This window comes from Centruroides vittatus, unplaced genomic scaffold, assembly GCF_030686945.1.
Source record: "Centruroides vittatus isolate TY-2023 unplaced genomic scaffold, ASM3068694v2 contig_417, whole genome shotgun sequence".
NCBI classification, from domain to species: Eukaryota; Metazoa; Arthropoda; class Arachnida; order Scorpiones; family Buthidae; genus Centruroides; species Centruroides vittatus.
This window is the reverse complement of record NW_027122227.1, coordinates 2213318-2229854: the sequence shown is the minus strand read 5'-3', so window position 1 is coordinate 2229854 and position 16537 is coordinate 2213318. Positions and strand designations below refer to the sequence as shown.

The 16537-nt window shown below is 32.8% G+C and overlaps 2 protein-coding genes and 1 pseudogene across 2 annotated transcripts in view; 2 read left to right on the top strand and 1 right to left on the bottom strand.

Moving 5' to 3' along the window:
• The first annotated feature begins 5174 nt into the window (after positions 1–5174).
• Positions 5175–5627, top strand: LOC136976703 (uncharacterized). Its single transcript, XM_067272067.1, has 2 exons — positions 5175–5470; positions 5546–5627. The coding sequence occupies exons 1-2, from the start codon at positions 5175–5177 to the stop codon at positions 5625–5627; spliced, it is 378 nt and encodes a 125-aa protein (XP_067128168.1).
• Positions 5374–7981, bottom strand: LOC136976702 (putative nuclease HARBI1; annotated as a pseudogene).
• Positions 7982–11334: 3353 nt separating this feature from the next.
• Positions 11335–16537, top strand: part of LOC136976672 (armadillo-like helical domain-containing protein 3) — a 70999-nt gene continuing 65796 nt past the window's right edge. Inside the window, exon 1 of the mRNA XM_067272032.1 lies at positions 11335–11452. The gene's annotated coding sequence lies outside the window, so the exon portion shown is untranslated. The remainder of the gene's footprint in view (positions 11453–16537) is intronic.

Below are 16537 nucleotides of genomic sequence, written 5' to 3'. Positions count from 1 at the left end.
CTGATCCGTGTAAAAGGACGTCACATGTCATTGTATTTCGTAATACAACTTGTAGTCAAGCGATACCCGTGTGGTCACTTCATCCGTTTTTCTTGGCTCAAAGAGAAGTGTACCGTACGTTTCAATCCGAGAAACGAAGACAATGGCAGTCTCACGTAACACGTGTTCAGGTTGCGAGAGCAACTTCTTCGATGTAGCAGGCTATTCTGCAGACCGCGTGAAAGAAGAATTGTTACGCCACCGCATTTGGCGTGATCATACCAACTGCGGTCGGTGTGACAATCCGCTACGCGCGGATGACAGCGGTCATTTTCAGTGTGGAAAGCGAATCCGGCGAGGAAAGAAACGCGCGGCGCCGTGTGTGAGTGGAGTAAGTCGATTTGGTCGGGAACTTTTTTCGAAGGAAGGCATCTCCAGCTCGTCAGTCTGCGGCGATTTATTCTTTCCTTATTTGTTTTTCCACCTCCGAGACTGGATATTCTAGAACATATCGGCCTTTCTTCTGAGACCATCGTGGATTGTTACTCTCTCTGCAGAGAAGTACTTATCCACGATGCAGTATCAACATCTGAGAGACTCGGAGGAAAGGGCCGAGTTGTTGAAATGGATGAGGCAAAATTTGGACGGTTAACACAAAGTAGGGGAAGAATAATCGAAGGTCAGTGGGCCTTTGGGGGTTTCGAGAGGGAGACCGGACGTACTGTACGTTTTTAGTACCGGTGGAAACACGTGATACCGATACCTTAGTCACAGTTGTGAAGGAGTGGGTGCTTCCCGAGTCAACAATTATAAGTGATTGCTGGAAGGTGCATGATTGCCTTCGAAATGAAGACTTTCACCACCTGAAGATTACACACACTTATAACTTTGTTGATCCCAAGAAGAGAAGCCGCTCCGGCCCTACGTGGCTTGAAGTTCACGCGAACATTCCCCGGTACAGTCGGGAAAAAATTCATATGGTCGGGTATTTGGCCGAATATCTTTTCAAAGCCAAATATCGGGACATGGCCAATAGACTTCACCACTTTCTCGTTGCCGCTGCGAGACTTTACTCCCCGGATTACTAACTTCGTAGGAGTTTACTCGCAACTTTACAAACGGCCCTTTTCAGGGCCATTGTTTCGATGTTATTTTTGTGAATCTATACAATAAACTCATCTGTGCAGTTTTCTAAATAGAGATTTGGACTTATATCTCGAAGGTTATGTATGTAAATGCTTATGTAAAAACGAACTATGCAACATAATAAATATTTTTCTTTCCTTAATGCTGAGTTTGTGTTCCTGTAGGAAGGGTTGGGAAGAATCGATAAAAACAGAATAAGTAAAATCTTTGGTAATTATTTTTAAGATCACCAAGCGCTTTTTTTTTTTTTAAAAAAAAGACATTTCTAAACAAGCAATTTATATAAAAAGTGCTATAAACATTAGACCTCGGATGTGCGCAAAGCGTGTCACGTGACCTCCCTTCGATCGTCCAGTCACGTGACTACATCGAAACCTCTCTTCTCAGCCACGTTACATCTCTGACCTGTTTCCTGTCAACTTATTCTCGCAGAATTCCTTTTGCATTGGTACAGTACTTTGGCGGCACCACGTGATAGAGAAGCGAGCCATTCCTAACACGTGATTCACCCCTTTGTGACGCCGAAAAGTCCGCAGATCACAGATTGATAAAAATTTCATTAGTTTAAGGTGACCTGCAGATTTTAACATTAGTAAAGCGGGACAAAATTCAGGGGAGGGGTTGTCTTGTTAAAAAAATTGTTCTAGAGCAACAAAATTTTATCATTAAAAAAAAACGCATAAATTGTATTGTATTTTTTAAAATTTCAACATATGTAAAATTTACAAATATAATAAATATATATACTATTATAAATTTTTAAAATTCTTTATTCTTTTACATATTTCTCATTTGAGTGATTTTTTTTAATAAATCGCTGTCTTTGTTTAAAATTTCATTAAATTTTTCACAAGAATTTGTTAAATTATATTTTACACAATAATATTGCTTTTATAGTCTCAACACTTAATTGTAATTTGTCGGATGTCCACACTTTATTTAAGGTAGAAAAAACGCGTTCAGTCGGGGCATTTGTTCCTGGTAAGGATAATGCTTATTCCACAATTTTTAATGCGTTATTGTATGGAACACAGTTTCTTTCAAAATGATGAAATATTTCTAGCCATTTGTTCTCTGTTGAGATTTTTGCTGATGCTCAAGATTTAACTTTTCATCAATATATTTTTTTAATAATGATACTTCATTAAAAAGATCATTTTCGGAAATATTGCTATCTGGAAAATGTTGACTAATGCGATCGAATGATTTTTGCACATCTTCCCAATTAAGTTCTTGTTTTAACATGAAAATGTTCAATATCATTATAATGTCCCAGCAAAGAATGCCCGTTGTTCACAAACACAGCCCTCGGGGTCACATTCCTCTCTTTTGTTCTAAAGGGATTAGTCACCACCACCTAAGTAGGAAGGGTTGGGAAGGAAATTTCTACAAGGGACAAACAATAGACGGAAGAAAGGAAAATACTGTATACAAAAATTAGAACAAAATATATATCTAATATGGCGTACAGCCACAATACGAAACGATCTTTACCGAGTCTTAAACATAAGACGCAAGTTTATGACACATAATTGACAAAAATTTAATCCTTCCAAAAAGTCGGAACTTTTTTAAAACGCCGCGGGATGCTGGACAAATTGTTAAAAATCGGGACTGCCCCGCTAAAAACGGGACGTCTGGTCATCTTACATTAGTTACGTTTCCGTAACACCGTAACATTTTAAAACAAAACCCACCAAGTTAAGATTTGACAACGACGATTTATTTTTCAAGGTTTACTCCGATAAAAACAGAACAAATAATGTAATAAATAATTGAATTATTTTTAAATTCAGATTACATGCTTATAACTATAATTCTTTTAGATCAAAATTTACAAATCTATATGTTTTATACAAATAATCATTTTAATTTTAAAATGTAAAGTTATATAACAATAATATATAAGATTTGTGACTAACAGTTATACCATATAAAGACTTTTCTGTTTAGAAATAAAATGTTTTATTTAAAACAGATTAACCGTGTGCTAATTAAAAAAAACCTGTAGCTTCTAACACCGAGTGGCATACAAAAATAACCCCCCTCCCCAGATTTTTGCATTTTTGGACCTAGGACACCTTGAAATTTCGACAAATGAACAAAATTCGGGGGTAATTTCTGTATGTATGGATGTTAGTGTGTGTAGATGTGTGTCTGTGGCACGATTTTGTTCCCCCGTTTGAATCTTAATGAATCCTGTGCTTTTCGTCGAAAATTTCTGAAATCTTGCAGGGAGGTTTGTTTATTAGAGGTATTGGTGCTATTAAATTTTCGTGGTTAAAAGTCGAAGGGTGAGAAAATACTGGAGGGTCATGTGTAGGGTTGGACTGAATGACGATTTTACTCGTTATTAGCATTTACAATTTACTATAAGGCCGCGACTCCACTAGCCGTAAAAGGGCCGTAAGGCCGCGACTCCACTAGCCGTAAAAGGGCCGTAAAACCCCTCACCGTAAAAGCTTTTAATCACGTGACCATGATATTTTACGCCTAAAAGCGAGTTGAGCAGTGTTCAACTCGCTTTTACGTTGGTTTTACGACCTGCTCAGGCGTAAAATATCATGGTCACGTGGTTAAAAGCTTTTACGGTGAGGGGTTTTACGGCCCTTTTACGGCTAGTGGAGTCGCGGCCTAAAACTCATAATTATGTGCAATCATCATAAAAAGTATAACAAAACTATGATATGAATTCTGTATAGAAACAAAGATTATATTAGGAATAGTTATTTGGAACTGCGCCCCTATTACGAGAAACAAAGAGTATAAATATTATTGAATAATTTACGCTACTATGTTTTTGTCTCTACCTACTATCAACAAGAAAAATTAAATATAAACAAATTGGGTTACTTTAATTTAACCAATATCAAGCTCGTTTTCCCAACTTTGTTTTTAATTTTTCCCTATCAATCGTTTATTAGTGAATAATTACAAATATTTTTAATTCTAAGATATTTATTTGTTCTTCATTAATTGTTAAACTGTAATGGGCAAACAGTTATTGTTTGTTTTTTTTTTTTTTTTTTTTGAGAATTTATTGACAGCCCAAACATATTTTATATATTACACAATTTTGCCCAAAAGCAGGTTCACACGCAAAAATTTTTAAAAGATGGGGTTTAAAAAACACGTTATTTATTAGTTTTTATAATATAGGCGTTCTACATAGAGTAACACAATAATTAACTTATAAGGGACTGAACGGTTAGAAAATAAGTTTTGTTTATTTTTATGCATTTTTTTTTCGTTAAGTTTTTAATTCTTCTGACTTATTAAACACTAGTCTTATAGTGTATTTTGAAGACACCTAGCAAGTTTTTCATCAATTATCTTTATTTAATTGAGTTGATTTTATATTTCAACTTATCTAAATAAAGATAATTGATGAAAAACTTGCCAGGTGTCTTCGAAACACACTATAAAACTAGTGTTTAATAAGTCAGAAATACGGAAAAGGCACGGTTTTATAAAATAAAATTTTTAATTCTTTCCAAATAAGGTTTAAACCTCAAATTCTTCTTTCTGCACGAAAGCATCTCTTATTAGTAAATAAACAAGTGTTAATCTCTAATTTTGCTTAGTTGTGTTAATATTAAAGAATATTTATATTATTGAGATGTGAAGTCAATACATCCGTCATGATTTGAAATTTTGCTAGTAATGTCTGAAGCTGGATAAAAATGAATTTGGAAATCATTTATTTGATGTTTGAATACATTTTCTTAACTATTTTCTATTTGAAATACAGGTATAAAAATTTCTCTCCTGCTGTAAATGCAATATTTTCTTCATAAATGAAATAAAATCAAATAAGGCCGCCACACACGTTGAGGAAATCCTTTGAGGAATAACTGTGCAGGCCTGACCTTGAGGAATTCCTGAACGTGTGTGGGGGAAAACTGTACAGTTTCGGCGACCTGTACAGTTCACCGGAGTAGAAACGAAAAACCATTTGATTTTCCTGTACAGTTTTGGACTGAGCAGGCCGACCGGAACGTGTGTGGAGTCGTGTCGTTCAGTTGTGAGGCCGCTGAGTAGTGAGAACAATGTCCCGTGAATTTTTGGAGGAATTTTTAAAAATTTACGAGAGCGAACCATGCCTTTGGCATGTAAAAAATAAAGAGTACCACGATAGAAGCAAGAAAGAAGCTGCTTATTTACGTTTGATTGAAAAACTAAAAGAAATGGAGCCAAACGCTAATAAAGAAAGCGTTGTAAAAAAAATAAACAACATCAGAAGCGCATACAGAAAAGAAATTAAAAAAATTAAAGCGTCAATTAAATCAGGAGCAGGAACTCAAGATATATACAAACCAAAGTTGTGGTACTTCGAATTATTAAGGTAAGCTTAAATTTTTAACAATAAAATACGACGAAAAATTAAGCAATTTATTTAGTTGTTTGTATTTTAAATTAGGTTTTTAGATGACCAAGATACGCCTCGAAGCAGTCGCTCCAACATAGATAGTGACGATGATATTGACATTGGGGTATTGTAAAATTTGTTTTTTAATATAATACTTATATTTGTGTCCTTTGTGTCAAAGAAAAAATTGAAATATAAATATTGTTAAATAAATTAATATGTCATTGTTCATTTAAGTATATATGCTGAGTTAAAAGTACAAAATTTTTATTATTTCAATGGCAATACAATATTTGGTTACAATTACAACGTTGATAATGTTTAAATAAAGTTCAATTGCCACGGAATTTGGCCTTCATTTACAAAATAATCCATAAAGTCTTCGCTCACTTTTTTTGCTAAAAAACTTGTGTTTCCTGGATTTTTTCGAACCAATCGCGTCATTTTTGAGTCTTCTATATTATATCCTAAAATAGTAGTTCCGACATCAGTATTTTCGTGATCGAAACATTCTGGAGGAGAATAAAAACTTGGCACTGATTTCATTAAAAAGTTGTGCAAAACGCAAGTAGCCATTACAACTGATTCAATTTTATGTGGTTGTAAATTAATTGCCGTGTGAAATATTCGAAATCTCGATGCCAAAATACCAAACGCATTCTCAACAATGCGTCTTGCTCGTGATACGCGATAATTATAGATTTTCCTATCTTGGGAAATGAGATCTGCTTGTCGAAACGGTTTCATCCTGTCTACCCTCAAAGGAAAGGCATCGTCAACTACAAATACATAGAGCATACTTCTATTACTGTTTCTGACTTTACTTTCAACAGGAATATTTAATTTATTGTTTTCAAGTTTTTCAAAAAGCTTGGTGTTTTTTAGAACACCTCCGTCTGAAACTCTGCCATTGGTACCAAAATCACACATGATGAATTGATATTTCGCATCCACAATAGCCAGTAAAACCATGCTGTGTCTTCCTTTGTAATTATAAAATTCTGATCCACTTCCACTTGGAGGAATAATGTTGATATGCTTTCCATCCATTGCTCCAAGGCAATGAGGGAAATTCCATTTTTCTTCAAAAAGTTTCGCTATATTCATGCATTCTCTTTCTGTTCGTGGAAACTAAAAAGCAAAAAAAAAAAAAAAATAAATAAATAACTTAATTTTTAAATTAATAGAATTGTAGTGATATCGGACCTTCTCGTTCTCCTCGCGGTAATAAAGGGTTGTAAAAAGGAATAATAAATATAGACAAAGAACCATAAAAAAAGGGAAGAGAGAAAAAAGGCGGGAGAGAGGAGTTCGGCATACGGGAGAGAGACGAAGGACGAAGCGGTGGTCCCTGAGTGTAGGATAAAGTTTTTTATGTAGAAATATCTGACTGTTTTTAATTTTGTGTGACGAACCGTGTTAAAAGACAATCAATTTCCTTTACTACATTAATAAAATTGTTATTTTAGGATAACGCTGTGGATAATACAACGGAGGAGAATCATAGCAGCGACGATATTATTACTCCATCAATAATCGCAACACAGGATTTAATAGAACTTTCGGATGATACACCAGTACAGACGCGACGCAGCCGTCCCCCTAAACGAAGTCGAGTAGACCAAGAATCGTTGAGGAACGAAATTTTATTAACCATGAAAGATCATTTTAACAAACCACACGTTCAAGATGATCGTTTCGATATTTTCGGCAAGAATGTTGCAATCAAATTGCGTGAACTCCCAAAGCAACAAATGCTGATTGCCGAAAAGTTAATAAACGAAACTTTATTTCAAGCGGAGTTGGGAACTTTAAGTTTATCGCATAAATTGGTGTATGAACAGCAACACCTGCCACATCAATTTTTTCGTTATCATCCACCAAAATCTACCGGTTTCGGTATTACTAGTCGTCCCCCTTCCGTCCAAATTCATCATGATAACCTTAATTAATAATTAATATATGTAATTTGTATATGTTAATGTGTAATTTGGCATTTTTGTACGTTATGATAATAAATATCTATTAAAAAGAAAAGTTTGTTCTTACCTTTAAATAATCTTTATGAAGGACTTTGTAAATAGCATCACATGTTTCAGGTATGATGTAGCCAAGAGCTTGAGGTGATATTACTGTTGAAAATTTGAGATCTTAAAAACTTCTGCCAGTTGCCAAATATCTTAAGGTCGCCGTGAGCCTCTCGTGTGGTGAAATTGCTGCTCGCATTACAGTATCTTGTTTTTTTATAATTGGTGTAACCAATGATAATAGATTTAAATACGTTTCTTCGTTCATTCTTAAATAGTTGTGCCAATCTTTAGGTACTAACTTCAATTCTGAGATCAGGTTCACATGGGAATACGATCCTCTTTTTTTAAGGCACTCTTTACACCATAGACTCCTACGCACACGTTTTTTCTTGCGAGTTTTAATACAATTTGTTGCCAATAAGCACCCAAGAATAGCCAGTACGTCATCAGATGCCATGGCCGACTGATGAACTGAGAGATTTTCTTCCTCTTCACTTGTTATTTGCCTCAAAATTAACTCGAGACTAAATGTAGAGCTTATTATGTAATAAATTTTCAAATGAGCTAATTTTAAAAGTAAATTAAAAAATAACCTTATTAAAAAGAAAAAAATCATTTAATGTTTTAAAATGCAAAGGAGTTGTGTATAGATTAAATTGTACTTGCGATAATGTAAAAAAGATTTATACAGGAGAAACAAAACGGATGTCGAACGACAAATTGAAAGAATACAAAGTGGCAGTTTGATTTGAACACGTGCACTTCTTTCCACGAATCGAACCCTTCTAAGTGCAATAAAATAACAACACCGACTTAAAATCGGGGAGAGAGTTTTCGTTTACAGGGCAATAAAACAATTTAACTGAGAGATTTTCCTTCTTGTGTGTGGGCGACAGGAAATTCTGGATTTCCTCAAGGCTAGGCCTGCACAGTTATTCCTCAAAGGATTTCCTGAATGTGTGTGGCGGCCTTTTTTTTTTAAACTCTTTCCGCCCTGTGGGCACTAAGAGGGCCTCTTTTAGTAGGCCCATTATGGGTTCGGCCAGGCCCACAATGGGGCGACCGGGTGGTGAGGGACGGGGCCCGACATATCCGAACGGACCACCCCCGAAAAATTCCTGGGGATTATTCGACCCGCTCGGATTCGATCCCGGGTCCCCCAGAGCGGTAGGCTGCCACCTTTACCGCTCGGCCATCCGGCCGTCTGTGTGGCGGCCTTAATACAGTTTACTCAAAACTGTGGTTATTACTTTTTAAAATTATTATTTAAACACTTAGGTCCGAGGTTGAACCAGAGATTGAAATCGGTACGTGAAATTGCTTAAAACTACCCGTAAATTTATGGGTCCTTCACCACCCAGCCATTGTGGCCTGGCCGGGTCATACATATCCGGACAGACTACCCCCGAAAAATTCCTGTGGTTTTTTTCGACCCTCCCGACTTCGTTCACAGGTTTTCCAGGACGGTAAGCTGACATCTTAATTTAAGCGATCGGCCACTCGGCTGTTCAGATTGTCATAGTATGCAAAATTATAGCCATAGTCATGGGCGTCCGCAGAGGGGGACGAACGAGATACTTTCCCTCTCCTGGGATCGAGTAAAATATTCTACAGATTATAATCGTAAAACTGATTGAGATATGTAAGCTTACACCCTCAATCATGGGAGGTTTTGATGCAATACTAAGCATGTTTCTTGGTAAAGCCGCTTCGTTCAAAGACAGTTAAACTATTTCCTCTTTAACTTAGCCGCTGTAGCGCTAGTGCAGCGAGATATACAAGCCTGAAGACATTAGCTAAAATGGCTGCCATCATAAACTATACCAAGGGTGGGCAACCTTTTTTATAACATGGGCCAGAATAAATTTTACGTTTCTTCCGCGGGCCGTAGTAGTTAATTGACGCTTTCTTGTAACCTGTAATTTTTTTAGTCTGCAAATATGAAATAAATAAAAAAAGAAGTTAATTACTACATTTATTTCTCTTATCGTTTTCGAAAAATTACAAAGAATTGGAAAAATAACTATTAATTAGTTAGTTATTTTTCCAATTTAATAATCTATTAAAGTTCTCGCTGGCCGGATAGAAACTTTTCGCGGGCCGTAGCTGGCCCGCGGACCGGGGGTTGCCCACCGTTAAACTATACGAATATTACGTACTGAACCTTAAATAAAAATTTAGACATACCAAAATTTATATTAAACTGATTTTCAGAAAAATTAGAAACGCAGTTTTCTACATAACATTCTATTCCGACACATTTTCAGATTTATTAGTAATGGTGAATGCACACCTTCTATTGTTGTTATTGAGTCTGCACGTGCGTATGTCGTATTATCGATATTAATATCGATTTAAAAAGAAATAGTATCGCACATTACTGGTTAACTTTGTACCTGGCAGCGCAGTAATATAGGTAACACTACAATCGACCACACAAGAGTTATTTTTTGAAGTTTTGTGTGGCAGAAAGCTGTGGTTCATTATCACGAAGAAAACAAGCACCGCGTTTCAGTACGTATCCAACTCAAAGATGCACGTGTTTTCCCGAAGTAGTTTGGTTTTGCCTGCGTACAGGTGGCGTTCAACTCAGTTCCACTAGCTCTATAGGTAATTGCATTTTTACACAATAACTAATTTTCTTGATCGGCTGCTTCCGATATGTTCTAGTCTCAACGGCAATTCTGCGTCGTTTCTGACTAAACATTTTTATTCCTACAAAACAACGTATACAAAGAACCAAACAACAATGCTCAGTAGTTGAGATGTAGAATCCTTTGCTATGAAAGCGGAAATTGCTTAAAGCGTCCTCCATCAGCTTAATTAAATTAAGCAAAGCAGCTTTACTAGGAAACGCGCCCACTGTATTCTATAATCTACTTGTGGGGGAAAAATCCCAAAAATTAAATTATTAAATAAAAATTTATTGATTTAATTATTTGTCTCCAAGCTTTATCCCCCTGGTAAATTTTCTGCGGACGCCCATAGCCATAACTATAATTTTGTCTGAAACCTTATATTTTTCAGGGATGGTGTCAATAGGATCAGAGGGGTGCGATCGCCTCTCCTGAGATTTAAATTTCTATTGCTAAGTCGAGCTTCAATTGTCTTAGCATTTTTATCGTTACTTTTCGTCTTTGTAACACTTATGTTGCAAGTTTATGTACAGTACATACACTTGGTTTGTTTTAAGCAATACGCAAGTTTTATCGATATGTTGTTTATTATACGAATCAAAAATCATCTTAAGAGATTTGCTCCCAAATTCGCCAACGGATGGATGTCGAAGTGGTCCGTTTTCATCCCATTTAGGACCTGGTCGGATCGTCCATAGGGCTAAAATAATTTAAAAGAAGAAACATCTTCCATGGCGGTAAGCTTGACTCCAAGTCACGTGGCCATCTAGCTGGCCCATAATATAGAAAAAACTACTGTTATATCACTTGAAGGATGTTTATGCGTAAAGAATAATAACAATTACAGAGGACTCTTGTTAGAGTCAACTATCGGTCAGTATAATCAATTTCATGTTCCTAAAGGAATAGACGGATATCAAGGCGATCCTGTCGCTCTATAGGATTCGGGATCGAATTCAACACCGGAAATTTATTCATGGGGCGTCTGTCCCGGTTATGTCGGGCTCCGTGGAATCCACTAGTGGGCATCAGGAGGGAGCAATTCCTGTTATCCATAGGACAGAAAGAATCAGAATGAAGAGGAAAAAAATGTTAAATATAGAATATTTAAAAAAAATTCAGTTATATTAAAATATTTATAGAAGTGGAGGAAAAAATTCAAATTGAAATGTTTCTTTAGGATTATATAAGATATAAACAGTAGGGGGCGTTTTACCAGTGTGAGTGTACTTAAGGATTCAAATGTGAAATTTACAAATTAATGAAAAGATTTCAATTTAGCTATTTTGAATGTAAGTTGTTAGATATTTCGTTATTATTGAGCATTTGTAAATATTAATTATAAACCGCAACTTTCAGGCTTAATATGAAAAATAAAATTCTACGTACCGTACAGTACGTTTATTTTACGTAAGATAAGACAGATTGAAAAATAAAGTTTTAGTCATAGGTTCACATGTACTGTACATATCTATTGTCTTATAAATTAAACGCTATTGTATTGGAGATACCAAGCAATGTGAAATCTATTATATGTATGAAACGTATATATTCTGTTAAAAATATAAATAAGAAAATAACTTTATTATTCAAGGAATTGTTTATAATTTTTTACATAAACAAGTGTTGGAAGAGAATGACTCAAAACAGTAATTAATTTTGAAGTTCTAATAAACAAGTTGTTATTGTGAATTATTGCAAATGAAGTATATAATTGCAGTTAAGAGTTATTCTCTGTCAGAAACAATACTAAGATTTCATTCTTGTATGAATAGAAAACCAAAAGAAAATACGCTATAGAGCAATCTTTTGTGCAAGATTGTTTTGAAGTTTTCCCGTTGTTTCTTTCTAAGCTAGACACGTCCACAAAGTGATGCCATTCTCTCAGGAAAGATATCTATACTCTTACCGTTTTGCTTTTACTTATAGATAGGTCTATAAATGTGAAAAGTCAATGTTGTTTTCATTCATTTCTGCATTTGTACAAAGTATAAATTGCCTAACTAAAAGCCTAAATTAAACAATGTAAACTTAATTACTGGGCTATTTTTGTACTATGAAAATACTGTATCCATCTTTTACTAATAATGAATAATTGGTAAAAGGTTAGGCATATGTTATTTATATCTCAGCAAATAATCTCATAGTGACTGTGTAAAGCATTTTTAGTTGCTTTTTGTCAAAATCTAATGCTTTCCATTCCAGTAAAGATGATATTCTAACTTCATTTTTTTATCTTTAAATTTTCTTTGATTTTTGTGTAAGTGAATAACTATGAAAGATTTTGGAGAGCCACAACTCTCAAAAAGTTGCTTTTGAAACAATAAACTATGTTTAAAATGCCAAGACTATTTTCATGAAGACTGCTTTTTACACTTTGATCAAGACTGCTACTACTATTGCATGAAGTAGTTAGGGCATCCAAACAATCTTTGCCATCTAGAAAGTCAAGATATTCTATTCCTACATTTTCAATTGCTTACTCTCTATCATTCCTAATTGTTTACTTGAATTCAATCATTCACTCAATTTACTTGAATAAATAATTTTAATATTTCAGATTCATGAATAATTAAAGTTAATTTTTTTATAGATGCTGTCAAAATGGCAGCATTTAGACTAGATTAGCCTACATTGATGTGGGCTTTGCAGGAGACCATGTCACAGACTATTCTGTAATGCGAACTTGTCTTAAAATGTCATTATTATGTCACACTGTGCTTTGTCATGTTATGAGCTTTCATCTGACTTGTAAAACAATGCCTAATTGGATTAAGTTTTTAAATGAGAAATTTAAAATGTGCAAGAGGTAAACTACACTTTTTTACACTAATAATTCATTGTTAAGAACTAATGAATTATTAGTGTAAAAAAAATATTAAAATTATTAGTGTAAAAACAATGAATTATTAGTGTAAAAAAAATATTAAAAATGTTTATTTGAATTTAGTTTTGGATTTACTTATTTTTTAACAAAAGTTTTATTTTGCAATTGATTCACTGTTACCTGTTTCTAAGCAGTTTAATCCATTTCAGCTTTTCCTGTTAGATGTACTAGAGAGTTGAGGAGAATGATATTTTTGTTACCTATTTTCATTTTGTTTATGAAAGATGTTGCTGTTTATATTTTGCAAGAATAAGGTTTTTTACTTTTTTGTCAATTTTTCAAAAAAGATAATGAAATCATTTTAATATGTTAGAAGTCAAAGTTATAACATAGTAATGCATAGGTTTGTTTTTGGTGTGTGGATGAATACATGAATCTGTAGATCAAAGATTCAGTTAGTTTTGTCATTTAGATTTAAGTTTTGTAGAATTGTCATTATATAAGTTTTATCAGCACTTTTTAGATGCAAATTATTAGCTAAGAGTAGCTTGTAGTTTTCATTTAAATTCACCATAAAATATTAATACATAGATGATTTAACATAACAAAAATAACAAAAAATTAAGTCATTGTAACAATTTGAGAATACTTGGATTAATTTTAAACTATGCATTTTGACTTTTTGAATAGTGTGCTTTAGTGTAAGAAAATTACTTAGAGGCTGTCCATAAATGATGTCCACACTGGAATGGAGGAAAGGGATTACAACAACTTGGACAAAGTCTTACAAGGGGTTGGTGAAAGGTTGAGCTTTAGTGGATGTTCATTTATTTTGTTAAATTTTATACAGTTTATGCATTTTATTACATTTATTTCAAAATTTCTTGTTTGCTTTGTTTCTGCTTGTAGTATCTATTATTCGTAAAGTGATAAAGGTTTTAAGGGGAATCGAGTTTCGTTGGACATCCGAAGAGGTGAGGGGATTACAGAAACTTGGACAAAGTGGGATGAGAGGGGGGAGTAAAAATTTCAAGAAAAATGTGGATGTAATTTATGGACAGTCCCTTAACAAAAAATATAATTAATTTTAATTTTTTGAAAATTTGTTATGGATACATTATTACAATATTGCTTTTGTATTTTTGAATGTTGTGCTTTAATGAAGGAAGGTTAACAAAATAGTAGTTATTGTAATATTTTAAGAAATTCATTTTGAAAAAATTTAAATTAAATTAAAACTACAAGCTACCTGAATTTTTGAATAACATGCTTTTTCTACTTTGCTGAGAATCAATGTTGTGCAACATCAGATACAACATGTAATGTGTTGTGCAGTGGTTGAAATTAATAGTACCATATTTTTTACATATACTTTATTAATAATAGTTTTTTTAGAATTACAAGTTTCTAATTAATTTGAATTGGATAATGCACTTAAAAATACTTATTATTTGTGGATATAGTTTAAGTAAAATTACAACAACTGAAATTTAACATCTTTGTAGGTATCTTATTTACTATTTATAAGACAGATTCTATTTATAATTTTAAATAAATATTTGTTCCTTATATTCTTAGCAATGTATTGAATATACTGTATCTGTAAAAGTTATTTTTCTTTTATCTGTATGGTAGAAATCAAATATTAATATTCTATTAGTATTTTTATTTGTAATATAATGCAATATATTCTTTAGGCTGCATGTTGTTTCTCACATTACATATTAAGTAGAGATTTTCAGATAACGATGAGCAATTATTTATTGTGACATTGTCACAATGCCAGGCTGTAATTTTTAATTTATTTAATTTAAAATATATGCTCTTCACCTCAAATTAGTACTAGTGTCTTGCCCTCGTGCATCATACTTTTTTGTTATCAATGGAGTCATGCCAATCATCTATTAACTGCTTTCAGGGGAAAAATTTTGAATTGAAATAACTTGACTTCTAGTTTGCATTGGAAGTTCATATATAGTTAATCAGGGCCTCCTGCCCCTAAGATTTCCATATCTGCTTTTGTATTTCATCTATTTAACTCTGTTCTTGAGATTAAGGAAAGATGGACAGACAGACAGATGACTGTTAAAAGTTATAGTTCTATAGTGTTTTCAAATTGCAGCTCAACAAATAAAAATATAGCAGTTACCAATGAAATAAGTTGTTTATTTAAAGTGGACATTTGAATTACAAGTTTAAATGTTTGTATCTTTAAATCAATCTTCATTCTTCAAAAAATTTTTTAAAATTCATATTCATTTAAAATTCATTTAATATTCATTTAAAAATTTAAATTCATTTCATTTTTAAATTTAATAAAAATCTTATTTAAATTATATTGTACTTTTATTTGTATTATTTCGTCAATGTATGTTTAAATGAAAAAATTTTTAAGTAGGCTACAACTGTTTTGTAATATAAATAAATGCATGTAATTGGATGCTTAGATACAACAAACAGAAAACACCAAAAAATTCAGCAACATTTATTGAAGAAACTAACATTTTTAACTACCATTTAGTAATTTTCAGATATGTGATTTTCTTCATGATATTCAAGATACAATGATCTTTATTAAATCATATTTTCTTAATATTTGAAGATAATGGAATGTGATCAATATAATACTTTTTAATTAAATGTACATATATATTTCTGGGTTACAAAAACAAAATATTAATTTTTATTTATCATATTGTATCATTTCAAGTTTTAAGGTGTCAATGTGCAAGTTTAGTAGAATTTGCTTATTCTAATCATTTTGGGACTCACGTGTACACTGATAAAAATAACCAACTGACAACATTATATGCAGTAAGTAAATAAAATTGTAATTAGTAGAAATTCTGGTTTTATTGACTGACATTAAAAGCACGTTAAAACAATTAAAAATTGTATAACTTGGAAGATTTATTAATTATAATTATTTATATTTAAATCATTTAGTGTGTATTGTTTGTTCTCTGTTATCTTTAACAACTATTAGTGTGTAATTTGAGTAAGAAATATCAACAATTTAATCTACTATACTTCAGGCAATTGACATTTAAGACAATTGAAATTTAATGTTTACAGCAATGATTAAGACTGATAATGATAACTGATAACAATTGCATTTTATTGGCCACATGTTGCATATTTATATGAAGATGATGATGATAATAACTGAAGCTCTTATTACAATAAGCAAAGTTTTATAATTGTTTTTTGAGACATGTTAATTCTGATAACAACATCCATGATTACAATAAGCAGATTTGCCTCTCCTTTTACTAAAATCACTTTCCTTAAGCTGTTTTATTTTAAAATCATACAAAAACCAGATAAGATGTAACTAATTAACTTAAAAATGCCAGCAAACTGTATTTTTAGAATTATAGACATGTTTTTATTTAACATGTAATTTAGTTTTAGAATTGAATAACCAAATATTGTAGAATTTTTTATTTAAATTTTAAAATTAGTTCTGTTTTGTAATGTCTTTTGAGTTATATCTTTTTCTGGATTTTTTTTTAATGATTCTAATGTATTTGTTCTGAGGAGGACCTTT

What these genes read in the sequence shown, in the direction of transcription:
- LOC136976703 (XM_067272067.1), top strand. Translation starts at nt 5,175, where the DNA reads ATGTCCCGTGAATTTTTGGAGGAATTTTTAAAAATTTACGAGAGCGAA. An exon ending in TGGTACTTCGAATTATTAAG is followed by an intron (nt 5,471 to 5,545) that starts GTAAGCTTAAAT and finishes ATTTTAAATTAG; the next exon opens with GTTTTTAGATGACCAAGATA.